This window comes from Chelmon rostratus, chromosome 23 (assembly GCF_017976325.1).
Source record: "Chelmon rostratus isolate fCheRos1 chromosome 23, fCheRos1.pri, whole genome shotgun sequence".
NCBI lineage: Eukaryota > Metazoa > Chordata > Actinopteri > Chaetodontiformes > Chaetodontidae > Chelmon > Chelmon rostratus.
Genome location: NC_055680.1, coordinates 1,382,944 through 1,397,573, shown reverse-complemented (window position 1 = coordinate 1,397,573; position 14,630 = coordinate 1,382,944). Strand labels below are relative to the sequence as shown.

General features: G+C 44.9%; 1 protein-coding gene across 1 annotated transcript; it reads right to left on the bottom strand.

The window, feature by feature from the left end:
* Window positions 1–1,379: 1,379 nt before the first annotated feature.
* On the bottom strand, window positions 1,380–14,240 carry LOC121626194 (glycogen phosphorylase, muscle form-like). The gene is made up of 20 exons (XM_041964519.1): window positions 13,908–14,240; window positions 11,947–12,048; window positions 11,599–11,677; window positions 11,386–11,489; window positions 10,534–10,665; window positions 10,138–10,249; window positions 9,952–10,034; window positions 9,188–9,331; window positions 8,546–8,638; window positions 8,024–8,170; window positions 6,968–7,131; window positions 6,612–6,726; window positions 6,146–6,247; window positions 5,905–6,052; window positions 5,761–5,819; window positions 5,036–5,177; window positions 4,602–4,809; window positions 4,248–4,382; window positions 3,858–3,924; window positions 1,380–2,754 (listed from the first exon to the last, which is right to left on the bottom strand). The coding sequence occupies exons 1-20, from the start codon at window positions 14,148–14,150 to the stop codon at window positions 2,605–2,607; spliced, it is 2,529 nt and encodes an 842-aa protein (XP_041820453.1). The 5' UTR covers window positions 14,151–14,240; the 3' UTR covers window positions 1,380–2,604.
* Window positions 14,241–14,630: the final 390 nt, after the last annotated feature.

The following is a 14,630-nucleotide window of genomic DNA, read 5'->3' as shown; positions in this document are numbered from 1 at the left end:
AATATCAGTTCTGATTTTGATCGGTTTGATCTGTAATGCTGAAAATGCTGAAAATGCTGAACAGAAGCAGAACAGCAGTCATGTGTCAAAATAAAACAGCAATATTATTTTAGTCCATATGCAGCCACCAGACTTTTACTGGATTTAATTATAACCAAGACTGTTTGGATATAAATATAAATGTTATTAGTGACTTTTCTCATTTGGTTTGAGTTACTCTGACGAAAAGTTACGCACTAGCATATTTTGAACCGTCTTTAATGGCACACAGAGCATGTGAATCAGAGGACATTTCATCTTAAAGATAGCGGACAGCGAAAAAGACTTAGATCTCCACCAAAATCAACCTCTCTGTGAATCCAACCAGCACAACCAACTGGAAATCACAGGTGAGTCACTGCTTGAAGTGTGTGAGAGCGTCAGTCAGAAGAGGACAGAAAAATAAAATCACTAAACATGCTTCAACAATGAAGCATGTTTAGTGAACACTGAACAAGTGCAGCACTGTGTGTAGGATGTCTGCCCTCTGCTCTGATATGACAGTGTTCCCCCTCAGCGATGGCAGGGATGGCCTCGAATCATAAAGAGATAAGAAGCAACCTTTTGCATGCCTTGATGTAATGTCTTCAGATCTGATGTTATTTTGTAAAAACATCTTACCGTCACCGGACGCTGGAGGTACAAAGACACCAAAAGTCCTACTTCACATTCTCTCCTTTAGTTAATACCTTCCAACATTTTCTACATGTTCAACAGGAAAGTGATTAAGAGGTGTTTGAAATACACTTAACCTTCTTTTAGACGCCCCAGGAGTACTGGATCCACTGATAGGGAGGATGTGGAGGTGCCTCGGTGGATGCTGCTGCAGCTGCTGGCTTTGACCGATTCTCTTTTTATGAATCAGAACATTTGCGTAACAGCTGCTGGATTTGCCGTTTGTTTCCCACACTAGCTGGCCCTGGAGAACCTGAATATGGTGGAGGCTGATGAAAAGAAGCAGTGTGTTGGACTTGTTATGGCTGTGTGTGTGTGTTTGGGTCTTTTTGTAGTCTACCTTTATTATCTTGGTGTTTGTGTCTTCATGGTAATACATCCCACTCCCCCTTCTACTAAAAATTAATCCAAACCATTAAAGTTGTTGACAGGTACATTAGTAACTTATATCTGAGTGCAACTAGATGACACTGTTATAAAGCATTTATTAAATATTTATATACCACTTATAAATTCTAAATGAAAGCAGATCGGGTTGCTCCCTGTCTTCGCTGATCACACTCTTCATTTGCAGGGTGAGGAATGTTGGAGAAACCTTGGTCTTATCTTAAGTGTCACGTGGACAATTTTGTTTTTGCGCAAAAAGTGAACTGAGACGTCTGAGCTGTTGATGTATTTTTTGCCGTTTATTGATGAAAAAAGAAACGCACTGACAGTAAAATGTTAGGGTCAGTGTGGTCAACAGGCCTTAGTGTCTGCAGCCTCTCCAGGCAGCACCACAGCAGTCACTCAGTCATCTGCAGTACCTGAAGCAGGACAGTAGGTTGTCACAGTAAATCAGCTGAGCTGAAATCCACAGTGTCATGGACTCACCTAAGTAACACACACACACAACTACATCACAGACTACACACGTCTTCCAAAGATAAGTTCAGTCACTTAGGTTTTAGGCAGAGAAGGCTTTGTTATTTTGTAACACAGGTCACTTTGAGGAACAGACGACAGAATGAGACACAAACATGCTGAGGAGATCGCAGACTCCCCCGACAGTCGATGATAACACACACAACAACGGATATATTCAGCAAACACCACAAAACACTGAAAGAGCAGTCGGAGAGCATTTCAATATGACATATTGATATGAATGTTTGACTGTGGTGAACGTGGAGGCGGGGCTTCCTCCCAGCGCCGTCCAGTCAGAGTGCTGCTATGAGGCTGCGTGGTCCTTCTCTCTTCCATGGAAGACGTGGCTTGGTTTGGAACCACAACAGTGCTGAGGTTTACTGGCATATTTGCTGGGTTTTGGTAGCCATACTGGCTCCGAAGTAGAAGGGGAATGTTATTAGAATTGTGGTTTGAATCACTGCTGCGTGAAACCTGTAAAACGGAAGACCAAGCTTGGTTAAAGATTTCATCCCTGATTCTGTTAAAGCGTTCAAAAAAAGCTTTGATTCAGCTACTGCTTGATGTTTCGACTGAGACTTTCCACACATCAGTGGCGACCAAACAGCAGGACCACTGGAAACTAAGGACGTGTTTCGTTCATGTTTTCACTCCAACTGAAGGATCCCATGATTCCAAAGTGAAATCTAGGCTGATTCTTAGCTGCTGAAAGGCTGACGTGGAGATACAAGGTTTTCACCCAGCAGTGACAACATGCATTGCTGGTGCACAGAGGGACAAAAAAGAAAAAAATACAGATTATGACTAAGCCCACTTCAATATATGTTACTGCAAGATGAACCAGAAGGAACAGAGGTTGTGTACAGATTAGTAAGGTAAAGAAACAACGCCACAGTACACAGTGAAAAAGCTACAAGGTTTTCTTCAGTGGTTCGACCACGAGGTGAGCTACAGCTACAGTGAGGCGAAAGAGGCAGATGTGGTTTAGCGAGGATCATCAGGAGCAGCGATCTTCTCCAAACTGGGCTCCATGCCCCAGATTTCCCTGGCATACTGGGAGATGGTGCGGTCACTGGAGAATTTACCGCATCCGGCGATGTTGTGGATCACCATCTTGGTCCACTCCTTAGGGTTCTGTTAGTACACAGGGAGGAGGAGGAGGAGGAGGGGGAGGAGGGGGGGAGGAGAAGGGGTCACATTGTAAAAGAGATGAGGTCGTTAGCTTTGACTAATTAATGCATTTAAGACCATCAGCTGTGCCGGATTGTGTTGGTATATAGTAAATAATATCCAACTGCTGTAGTAATCTATAGTGTGACAAAAACTACTCAGCTAAGTAAAGAGAAACAACACCCCATCATCACTTTAAGATATGAAGGTCAGTCAGTCTGGAAAATTTCAAGAACTTTGAATGTATCTTCAAGTGCAGTCACAAAAACCATGAAACTCTGTGATGAAACTGGATTAGACCGGTGGACAGCTGTACTATGGTCGAATGAGAACGTGTGTCCAAACTTTTGACAGGTACTGTAATTAAGCATAGTGTAGTTTAGAGTACCATATGGTATAGTACAGCAGAATATAATATAGTAGAGTACATTATACTACAGTATCATCCAGTATAGTGCTATAGTATAGCACAGTACAGTATGCAGTACACAACCAGAGAAGTTGAGAAGAAAGGATTTGAAGTTTGGAGTTCACTTAGTGTGTTTATAGGTTACTTTTAACTTTTACTACCACAAACTGTAAACTCTTAATCTACACAGACAAACTGTGCTCTTTCAGGCTTTCTGCACATTTCAACCGGTAAAATGAATTAATTCAGAGATCTAATTAACTGAAATGTATCTTAACAACACCAGACAGTTACAGGCTCAGATGGGCCTTGGACTGTGAGCCTTCATCTGGTCTCACTTTCTCTTTCTGCATTATGAATAATAAATACATTTACTGACGGCCTCATTTATGTGATAGAATAAACTCAGCTACTCCGATATTGGAGAATCTAAATTGATTTTTCGGGAAGGAAAATGGGGGCAAATTATCTTCTAAGCTTTCACCGGTTTTGTAAATGTGACATGTTTTCAATCTTTAATTAAATTTGACCAACTATGTAGTTATTGCATGTTGGCTTTGCAGCACATAGGGGTATAGTATAGTATAATATACAGTATGTAAAAATAGTACTTTATGGTACAGCACAGTGTGTGATTTTAGCTAGCTGACACACTGACCTTGTAGAGGGCGCTGACTTTCTCCTGACATTTGATGTAGGCTTCATAGTCTGCAAACACCTTGAACCTGCAGCACAGACATACAGTTAAAATGGATGAGAAGAAGCATTACTATAAATCAATACTACATTCATTTTAGACATTACTATGATCAAAGTGAACAAAGCAATATCAAATCAGTTTTAGAAGGTTTAGATTTACTGAGTGCCGTCAGTTTGAATGAGGAGACTTGAAGAAGTCAGAGTGTCATCCTCATTCAGCCACTGACAGTGGTGACAGTGGTGACAGTGATACACTGATGACACACCATGACTGTGGACATAAAGGTTGGCTGCGTGTCATCACGGACAAAGCGCTGACTCCTCCGCGTCAGCAGCAGTGTGCTCTAACCTGTCGTGGTGCATCAGCATGTTGACGAGGTCTTTGAAGAGGTCGGGCTGGCCGGGGCTGAAGAAGCCTCCAGATATCTGGTCCATCGCCTGCTTCAGCTCAGGGATACGGTTGTAGTAGGACATAGCGTCATAGCTGAGGACAAAAGACATTCAGCAATCATTACAGCAGGTAGAACTTTAAAACATGAGTGAATATTACCCTCAAATCAATGCAGCAGACATTCTGGAAAATCATTTTGTCTTCCAGAATGGGCCGGCACCAGTTGTTCAGGTAAAGTTACACTGAGTATATGTACGAATAATTCCAGGGCATGTTAAACGTCACTTCCATTCAGACCATTATAACCCTCACCCCTTCTTATCCAGAGCCTCCACATCGTGCACCCTCATGCCGAAGATGAAGAGGTTCTCTTCTCCAGCTTCCTCCGCCATTTCCACGTTGGCTCCGTCCATGGTGCCGATGGTGAGGGCTCCGTTCAGCATGAACTTCATGTTCCCGGTGCCGGAGGCCTCGGTGCCGGCAGTGGAGATCTGCTCCGACAGGTCGGACGCAGGGATGACTGCAGGCAGGAGACAGGTGGGCAGATTCAGAAAGAGTTTTTCTCTCTATCCACATTCCACTACAGACAAAATGCAGGAGTACCCAAGTTTGACGGCTGATTATCAACAATAAGCATTAAAGCACTCGGCAGAGCTGAAGCCCCAAACATCTGGAAGAAAGAGCCTTCAAATCCGGAACAGAGCGTCTCATTCTGAATAAGATTAGAAATGAATAGTTTCCATCACCCTTCTCAGCCAGAGTGACCCGATAGTTCTCCAGGAAGATGACTTTGAGGCGATCTCCCACCACAGAGTCGTTATTGACAATGTCTCCAATTGATGTGATCAGCTTGATGATCATCTTGGCAGTGTGGTAACCTGGAGCTGCCTGGAGACAGAAAAAAAAAAAAACCTAAGTCTTCAAGAAAGAAATGAACAGTGATCTGTGTGGAACTACTCTTTGTTGTCGTTTTGCTCAAAATGTAGCATTTGAAGAGGGATAGCTGTGCTGGACCACAATGCTTCAAACATGGATGCTGCTGCAGAGAAGCTACAAACTGTAAAACGTGGAGGCTTCACACACGTCTTCAACCTGCAGCACAGAAGATCTAAACAATCAGCACAGTTTCAAGGTGGACACCAAAGATCAGTGTCACCAATTCAGAACATTATGATGTCACTGCGAACGTTTGTGCCAAATTTGAAGAAAGTCCCTCCAGGCGTTAGTGAGATATCATGTTCACAATAAGGGGACCGACGGACATACAGACAGATGGAGGCATGATGTTGAAAGCCATGTACTTTCTCTTGGTTGGAGCTATGGTAGCAGTCTCTGCTTCCAATCATCCATTAACTCAAAAATCATCTCTGAAGAACGCACAGATATTAAATTTAAGTGATTCGTACAACAACGTCAGTGTTCTGTCTCGCTTCCAACCAACATGGAAAGACTGACCTTCAGGGCCACTCACCTTTCCTCCAATCATGATGGTCCTGGGGGTCCAGGACTTATTAGGTTCCTTCTTGATTCCTGATTTTTAAAAAAAAAAGTTTAACTAAACTGTGAATCAACGTGTGTTTTCTAAAGAGCTGCCAGTAAAAGAAGGAACACGCACGGTTGTACAGTGTGATGATGTGCAGGCAGTTGAGCAGCTGTCTTTTGTACTCGTGGATCCTCTTCACCTGGACATCAAACATAGAGCTGGGGTTGATCTTCACCTTGTAGTGCTCTTCAAGATAGGCAGCAAACTTCATCTTGTTCTCCTAGAAGATGAGATTATTCAGAGGAGCGAGATTAGAAACAAAGAGAAAAAGGCAGGACAACGATCACCTTCTTTAGGCATTTTAAACTCTCACTTGTTTGACTTTGGCAACATCCCGAATGAAGGCGTCATCGTTCACAAAGTCCAGAAGCTGCTTGAGCTGGTCCAGGTCTCGGATGTAGTCCTCACCGATCCTCTAAAGAAGATGATTACCATGTGAGAAACATATCATTTGGCGCTATTTGGTGCAAGATCGTGGCGGCCTGAAGGTTAGAGAAGTACAAGCTGACCAAAAGGTTGCCAGTGGGACAAACCAGGCTGGGTCCAGTGGAGCTGCTCAGAGCCATCAGGTTGTGCTGGGCAGCTTCCAGTGAATGTGTGCTTCGATATTTATAACACAGACGCTCATCTTTTCTGCTGATGATCCAGTCAGGACAGTTTCATGCCCCAACGTGCTGTCATCAGCTAATAACGTCTAAGCAGAAAACCCCTGAAACGACTCCCATCACTTCTCAACTCTATATTCTATATTCAGTGCGTACGAACGAGAGGAAACACACCTCTGCGATGACCTCAGCCAGGCCAGGGTTGCACATGACCAGCCAGCGCCTGGGCGTGATGCCGTTGGTCTTGTTCTGAAACTTTTCAGGGTCGGTATCGTAGAAGTCCTTGAACCTGAGGAGGAGAGGAGCAACTGTCACTGGAGGAAATTCCACGTGGCCAAAATATTAGCACCAGAACACTTTACAACAGCAACTCTGAGTTGTACTATGACTGCATGTGACAACACTCAGCTGGATTTCTTTGGTTTTGCAAAGCCGACAGCTTGCAGCAATAATGCCAAACATAATGATGTCCAGAGGCTAATGTTATACTAGCACACAGAGACAGATGGGGGTGAACTGGTTTGTCCTACACAGTGTCTTTGATGATTTCAGAGTGGATGCGGGCCACTCCATTGACCGCATGAGATCCCACGATGCACAGGTGAGCCATGTTGATTTTCTTGACGTCTCCTTCCTCTATCAGGGACATTCGGCGCAGGCGGTCGACATCTCCAGGGTAAAGGTTGCTGATGCGCTGGAGGGGTAAGGACAGAAACATAACATGAAATATGAAAAACACAGTTTTATTGTGCCTGGTTCTGCCTCTTGGAGCTCCATCAAACTTTCATGACTAATAAATAACATAACCAGGATCTGCACATCTCATAACCTCATACACACTTTCTGCAGCTGCTTGCAGAATAAAGAAAATTGGCCTCTCTGTATAAAACTGTTCCACCCACAGAAATGAGCTCCATAGTTTTCCCTCCTCTCCAGCATGCTTTCCTCCCTGCAGCCGTGAAAATGATTCCGATGAGCTCCTTTTTGTTTTCGTTACACATTGAACGTCATCATTCATGTTTTCACTTGTCTGTTGTACTAATTATTAGAAATAACCTGTTTTTTATGCCACCTGCTGTGTTTTAAACAAGACGTCAGACGGGGCGACCACCTACGTGGTGAATTTAATTCAATATAAATATCCAATGAAATGTTAATGTATAAATCCTCCTATGGCTTAATGTCATCATACCTTTTGTTAAAATGTTAGTCATGACTTCCATCCCAACAGGTCCCACTGAAATCTTGGTTATGTGTTTCTGCTGTTTTATTGTGTTTAGGATGTGGGTCCAGTCAATGATGGTTGAAATAAAGCAAAAATATAGCTTCAGGTCTCGGTTCGAGGTGGGGTCTGACATCTGGCAGTACTAGTTGGGTTAGTTCTTAATGAGTATGGGCTTGGCTGAGGTCTTAGGGGAGTGCAGAACAGGGTGCAGAGAAGTTAAACTGCTAGATCTTAATATGGGCAAGACAGCAAACAGGATCATTTCTCCAAATGTCAATTACTCAGTTTGTACAGATAATAAGGGGCATCATCATCTAATTGCCTAAAACGCTCATAAATGTCACTGCAGCTCCCCTCGTACCTCCAGGTGCCTCCTGTTGATCTCGTAGATGATGTCCAGGTGACGAGGCAGCAGGTTTTGGAAGAGGTCGACGGGCCAGCGCTCCAGGGCTTCAGGCAGGACGGTGTGGTTGGTGTAGGCACAGGTCTGAACCACGATGTCCCAGGCCTGAACACAGAGAGGACCGGACCAGAGACCGAGGGGTGAGAGATATCTGACATCTTCACACCTGCTCACACGTATCGCAGACTGAAGCCAACACTCAAACTGACAATAAACTACTTACATTTTGTACTCTACTACTTCGTTTTTAACAGTTTTTGGAAAAGGTGATCCTACATCAGCAGGTTCATTTGCTAACATGCTGTCACAGTGTATGACTTCAGCTTTGGCTCGTGTCATTCTGCTGACTGCTGCGTCATCGCAACTGCAGTGCTGATAGATGCACAGGGAAGGGACAGAATGCTACACAAGTGACCACAGGACAACTGAGTTATACTGCAGCAGGCCTGTGTGTTACTGCACGGCTGGGGCGCCACATACCTTCTCCCAGGGGAGTTTCTCCATGTCCATCAGGATCCTCATCAGCTCAGGGATGGCCAGAGCAGGATGGGTGTCATTCAGCTGGATGGCCACCTGCAGACCACAGACACAGATAAAATGAATGCAAAGTGGGTTTGGCAATGAAGACGTCAGACCTTCCATTCACACATGACAGACAACTGCTGTCATATAAAAGGGTGATCTGATCGTCACCTAAATCTGTTTAACAAAATAAGGGTAATAAAACTTCCCCACGCCGGGGAAAGTAAGTTGTTACAGACAGCGAGGATAAAAAGGAAACAAAGCAAAAGAACAAAAAAGGATACAAACTAAAATCAATTGCATATATGAGGATTTTATGCAAAAAGAATGAAAATAATATTGCCTTGAGAAAGATGGCTCGGTTTCTTAATGGAAAATTGCACATGAGTAATATACGGACAATAAAATACAGTGTTTTTGCACTCGTGCACAGTAGAAAATATGTAACAGTAAAAAATAACTATTATTGCACAAGATATTTGCACAGCTGTAACGGATGTTAGCAAATGTTGACATAAATGGAAACATGGAGCAGTGCAAAAAGGAGGCTTGAGATGTCGTGATGTGAAACGTCATACAATGCTATGACGGAGCTCTCACCTTTTCTGGCAGCGTGGAAAGATCCAGTCGCACAAACTCTGTGGAGCCGAACTTGGAGGCTTTGAATCGACGGATGATGTCTTGAAGAGTTGCTGCTACAACGAAGTACTCCTGCTTCAGGCGCAGCTCCTTCCCTTCGAAGAACTGCAGAGCAAAGACGACATGGACAGCAGTTCCAGCCAGAATCTCATTTCTACAAACTCTGCACTAATACAGCTGAGATTGTTCAGGCTGCTTATTTAATCCCCAGCTAGGGAAATTTGTGTATCACAGGCAGCAGGTAATAGCAGTTGGAAAAAAATAGCAATAGAGAAATACAAATTCAGAATACAAAATAAAAGCTGACTATATATATATATATGTATACATTTCATACAAAGGACAATATAAAAGAAAAAATATTTAAAAAATACATACAAAATATATACTGCCGCAACCAACTATAAAAAAAATTGCCATTAGGATACAATGCCAAAAATTCTGTAGAATTTCACAGACTTTCCACAAATTGCACATAGTGGATAAAATGACTACAACATTAATGCTATTGCACAGAAATAAATGTGTATGTCACAGTAAAATACTACTATGTATGATAAATCACAAATCAGTGCAATGAAACAGTCAGATTATGAAAACCAGTGCTAAATTAAGCATTGAAGCTGCTAAATGCTTCACCAGCTAGCCACTAACTGTCTGTCTGACTGCTGTTTGGTGTTGGGCAGGTTTTTAGAGCTTTTTCACTGAAAACAGCTGCCACTCACGTTGTCGTTGGGGTAGAGAACCCTGGAGATGTTCTCCGCCAGGTTTCTGTCCAGCACAGCCTGAATGTAGCCACCGACGTTGACTGTGGGACAACAGCAGCTGTCACTCATGTGCAGGTCCTTCCTCATTCTCCTCTTTATCGAGTTAGACTGTGTTCAGTCGCGTGGTGAGGGTTTAATACTCACAGTCTTTGAGGTTGAAGTCACAGGGGGCCTTGGCAGACCACAGTCTCATGGTGTTGACGATGTTGTTCCTGTAGCCGGGGACTGGGGTGTCATAGGGAAGAGCCAGAACCACCTGAGCCAGATTAAATCAAGATGTGTGTTAAATACAGTAAATACAATTGTTCACACTATTTGGAAAAGTGATCTGTGAGATAAGAGCTTTTTAACGCCATTACATATAGTGTCCAGCAGAGGGCGCTCATTAGTTTATTTTCCCATTGTAAAGCACTCATTTTACAATGATTCTTAGCATTCTTAGCCTCAAAAAACAGTATAAACCCACAGACAATATTCTGTCCATTATCTGACAGGTGACTGATGAAACCCTTTATATTGTCTAATGATATGTAACCTAACCTGCGTGTCGACCCACTTCACTCCGTCAGCTGTGTGCTCCACCCTTCCATAGAAGTGGACTGGGCGCATGTACTCCGGGCGGGCCTTCTCCCAGGGGTTACCGTAACGCAGCCAGTCGTCAGCTTCTTCCACCTGTGGAAACACACCGGCTCTGTTGTTCTGCTGTGTCTTTCACTGACTGCTTTCTCTACTGCACATTCTCTCTTTTGCCACATTTGGGGCGACTTTATCAGGGAGGACAAAGGACTCATCAGTGTGAGACCGCCTGGAGTGACAGAAGCTAGCAGAACAGAGACGAGGCAGAGATGACATCAGGACTATGACTCTGGAAAAACTGGAAATACAGATGGCCATATAGACTGCTGCAAACAGGTTTATTCTATAGAGCATACTTAGGTAAATTCATTCATTCACAAGTGACTGACAGCATGTAGGATTTCTGGTTCTTTCACAGTCAGCCTTTAGGCCTCAGCTTTAGTATGAAGTTCTGGAAACCACCATCACCAATATAAGTCTGTTTCATTAAGCCAGCTATTTGCTGCCCTAATCTGTGGGTAAAGAGTGGAGGAAAGTTCAGTTACTATCACTGCAAGGACGTCATCAGCTCAGATTTCAGGGAAGTACAGATGACTTCCTCTGTTGAAAAATGTGAAACAGGCATCCTGATGAAGAGTTCTATTGAAAGAAGTGAAATCTGTAAAGTCAAGGTCATGCCACCAAGAGGAACCTGAATCAGGCAGGGTGAAGCATCCCATACATGGCCTTCAGTTACCTTGTTTTCATTGGATCACAATCTGAAGCAGGTTTAATCACAAAGAAGCCGAGCACATAAAGACCACCAGGTGAACTTACTTGCCAGCCGCCGACAATTTTCTGATTGAAGATGCCGAACTCGTAGCGGATGCCGTATCCATAAGCAGCCAGACCCAGAGAGGCCATGGAGTCCAGGAAACAAGCTGAGGAGACAACAGGAAGGAGGGAGGGGGGGCTGCTTGAGACAAGGTTTTCCACAGCACTAAACATCACTCTCTGTCAACAGCCAATCAGGAGGAAGCAGGAGCTCACCGGCCAGACGACCCAGCCCGCCGTTGCCGAGGCCGGCATCTTCCTCGATGTCCTGCAGCTCCTCCATATCCAGACCCAGCTGAGAACACATCAGCATAATGTTACTGTGGAACAAGTCTGCACGGATGTCTGGTGTCCTGCAGCAGCCATCCCTGGTGCCAACAGACATTACAGGGACTCACATCCATTCCATGCTACTGGATACAGCTACTCCACCACATTTTGGAGGCGAATATTGTACTTCATACCCAACATTTATTCAACAGATACGAGAGAGAAGCGGCTGGTTTGGGTAAAGTGCATCATTCCTGTGTCCTGCCTTTTCACTCCCATGATCCTTTGCCTCACCTGGTATGTGGCTTCATCACAGGCATTCTCTAAGGCCAGGTTGACCATGGTGTTCTGCAGAGTCCGGCCCATGTAAAACTCCAGGGAGAGGTAGTAGACACGCTGCAGGAAAACAGAACACAACCTGGGTGAGGCTAGCAACATTTTAAACATGCTTTCAGTCATACCTTTACATCACTGTCAAAAAAAATGTGTTTAGTGTTTCCTCTTCACACAACAGTGCACTAGAACTCAGCACAAATCCACAGGAGGACACTAATAATAAAACACGTGCGCTCCATTTGGCGCTCCTAATGGCCCTGCAACATTATCTCTAGCAGAAAACAACAGCTGCTGTCAGAGGCAACAACGGCGGAGCTATTACTGGCAGCTCCCCCAACAATGTCTGCAACACTTCACGGAGGAGTGAATCAAACAACGAGCCGGCAGTCACACTGTCCCCTCACAGCTCTGCGAGAGCGCCAAAGTGAACACACACTTCCAACGTGGGCACGGCGAGAGACGCCGAGGACACGAGAGACTTCTGTGTGTCCTCGCTGACGCTTCGCCAGCCTCTCTGACCTTGTGCCATGTGACCTCTCTGACCCCGCCGTCGTATAAAAAAGCACACATGGACAACAGCATGTGCCAAAGTGACAGGCATCCGTGGTCAGTATAAATAGGAGGGGGGGTTGTGCTGATTTTCCAAAGGTTACACAGACTTCACATGAAGGTTACCTGCTGTAGGTGTGATTAGTGAGGTTTTGATGTCATTGGAACAGTATGTTCTGACTGTAGAAACAGCGTCAAACAGCTGACATTCACTGACAGAGCAGATACACACACAGTACTTGTAGGACATATTCATTGTTAATTTTGGTTTTTAAATTGGATTGTTGACAAGATAAAAACAGGACCTATCCTTAAAATGTGTGTTTTTCCCCTTAACTTTCAGCATCAGGCTGTTTCCACCTGCCATTAAGAGTGCATAACGTTCATGTAGAGTGAAATGTTCAAATCAAGACGTTTTCTAGCTGCAGCACCCCATCAAATGGACATGTGCTGATGTCTCCTGCATCATTTTCAAACAATATAACCACATCTGGAACCTTCAGAGTGTCCACTGGAGTTTAAAGTCCTGTGGAGCTGAATCAAGCCTGGCTGCACAGCCTGAGGTTATAACAATGAGACCAGCCAAAGAGTCGGAGAGGTCTGATCATCAGAAACAAGAAGGTTCAAGCAGGATGAATTGTGAATTTCGGCCCTCGATCAGATCACAGAGAGGCATTACACAATGAACGCAGACATACTGCAGCCGTCTTTATTCTGCAGATGGCGGGGCTTTTCATTCTCAACCGCCTGTTGCAGCAGCAAAATGAAGCTGAGCGCTTCATGGGCCGAGCTGAGGCAGTTCGTGGGGAAGAAACTATGCAATGCAGCTCCATCTGCCCTTTTTAACAGTGTGGCCATTTTGTGATGCGCAGTGTGTGGTGATGGGGATGGACGGAGGGCGTTACGTAACACACGTTTCAGCAACCAGTTGACTCTTAATGCCACACAGTGCGGATAATATCAGCACACTGTGCACATCTGCAGCACCGAGGACGTGCGCCGTCCTCAGCGGCCAACAGACGTCAGATCAAGGTTAATGAGGCAGATGCAGATGCGGGGGGCAGCAGATTATGTAACACACAGAACACACATACAGAAGACTCCTCGAGAGCGACACACTCTGCTGACACACAGAAACTTTGTCTCAATGCATACTGTGCGTCAACACAATGCAGCCACAACATTTCTATAAAAGGATATGAAGAGGAAATCCGTGCACGCGCGCACACATAAACACGCGCGCGCGCCCACCCCCCGCACGAGGCCATCAGTTGTGAGACTGCAGTAGCTGCTGAACGCCGCGTCCCCTCCCACCGCCCCCCGGTCAGCTGTGTGTACGTGCAGGACTGCGGCATCAGCCCGCTGCTTACTTTCGGGTCTTTCTCATAATAATGCTGCTGCGTCCGGATCCAGCGGCCCACCAGGTAGTCCCGGACTGTGTTGGCCAGGGCAAAGTAGTAGTCCCGTTTGGTGGCCACATTTCGGTCTTTCACCAGGGTGAAGTGGAGGTGCCGGTTGAAATTAGTTTTCAGGTCCGCAACGTTTTCCACGCCGGCCAGCCCTCGGACCGAGATCTGCTTCCTCTTGTCCTGGTCTGTCAGCGGCTTGGCCATGCTTCAGGCGTGTTCTGCTGAGTTTTTACGAGATGTTAAGTTCAATTTCACCCGGCAACCTGCCCACTGCTCTGAGCACAGACAGCCAGAGAGACGAGGCCGGCCAGCCCGTTTTATACGTCACGTACGCGCCGTCAAGACGACCAGGAAAACAAACTTTTCCGGTTGCCCCTTTCAAAATAAAAGACGGACAAAGCGCTCTTAGACGATTTGCGAGTGCGTCACGCGCCTCCTTGTGACAACTTTCCCACCATGAACAGAGGATAAAGGGGCAACGTGTACTTATGTCCGCGATGCAAGCACTTTCAGCAGAAAAAAACTAGGGACCGCGTTGTTTTCGCAAGTAATTTTGAATGAATAATTTGGTTCTAGACTTCTCAGACGTGAAGACGACAACGTGAACGTTACTTTTATTTTTTACGTAAAAAAACACTTCCCTTCTGGTCTGAGTCTGGTTAACTTGCTGTAGCTTTGCATCCT

Excerpts from the sequence above, each read along its gene's own strand:
- LOC121626194 (XM_041964519.1), bottom strand. The coding sequence starts at position 14,150 with ATGGCCAAGCCGCTGACAGACCAGGACAAGAGGAAGCAGATCTCGGTC. Across the intron at positions 9,332-9,951 it reads TTCTCTACCCCAACGACAAC|TTCTTCGAAGGGAAGGAGCT; the intron begins GTGAGTGGCAGC and ends TTTGCTCTGCAG. Across the intron at positions 4,383-4,601 it reads GAGGCTCTGGATAAGAAGGG|CTATGACGCTATGTCCTACT; the intron begins GTGAGGGTTATA and ends TTTTGTCCTCAG.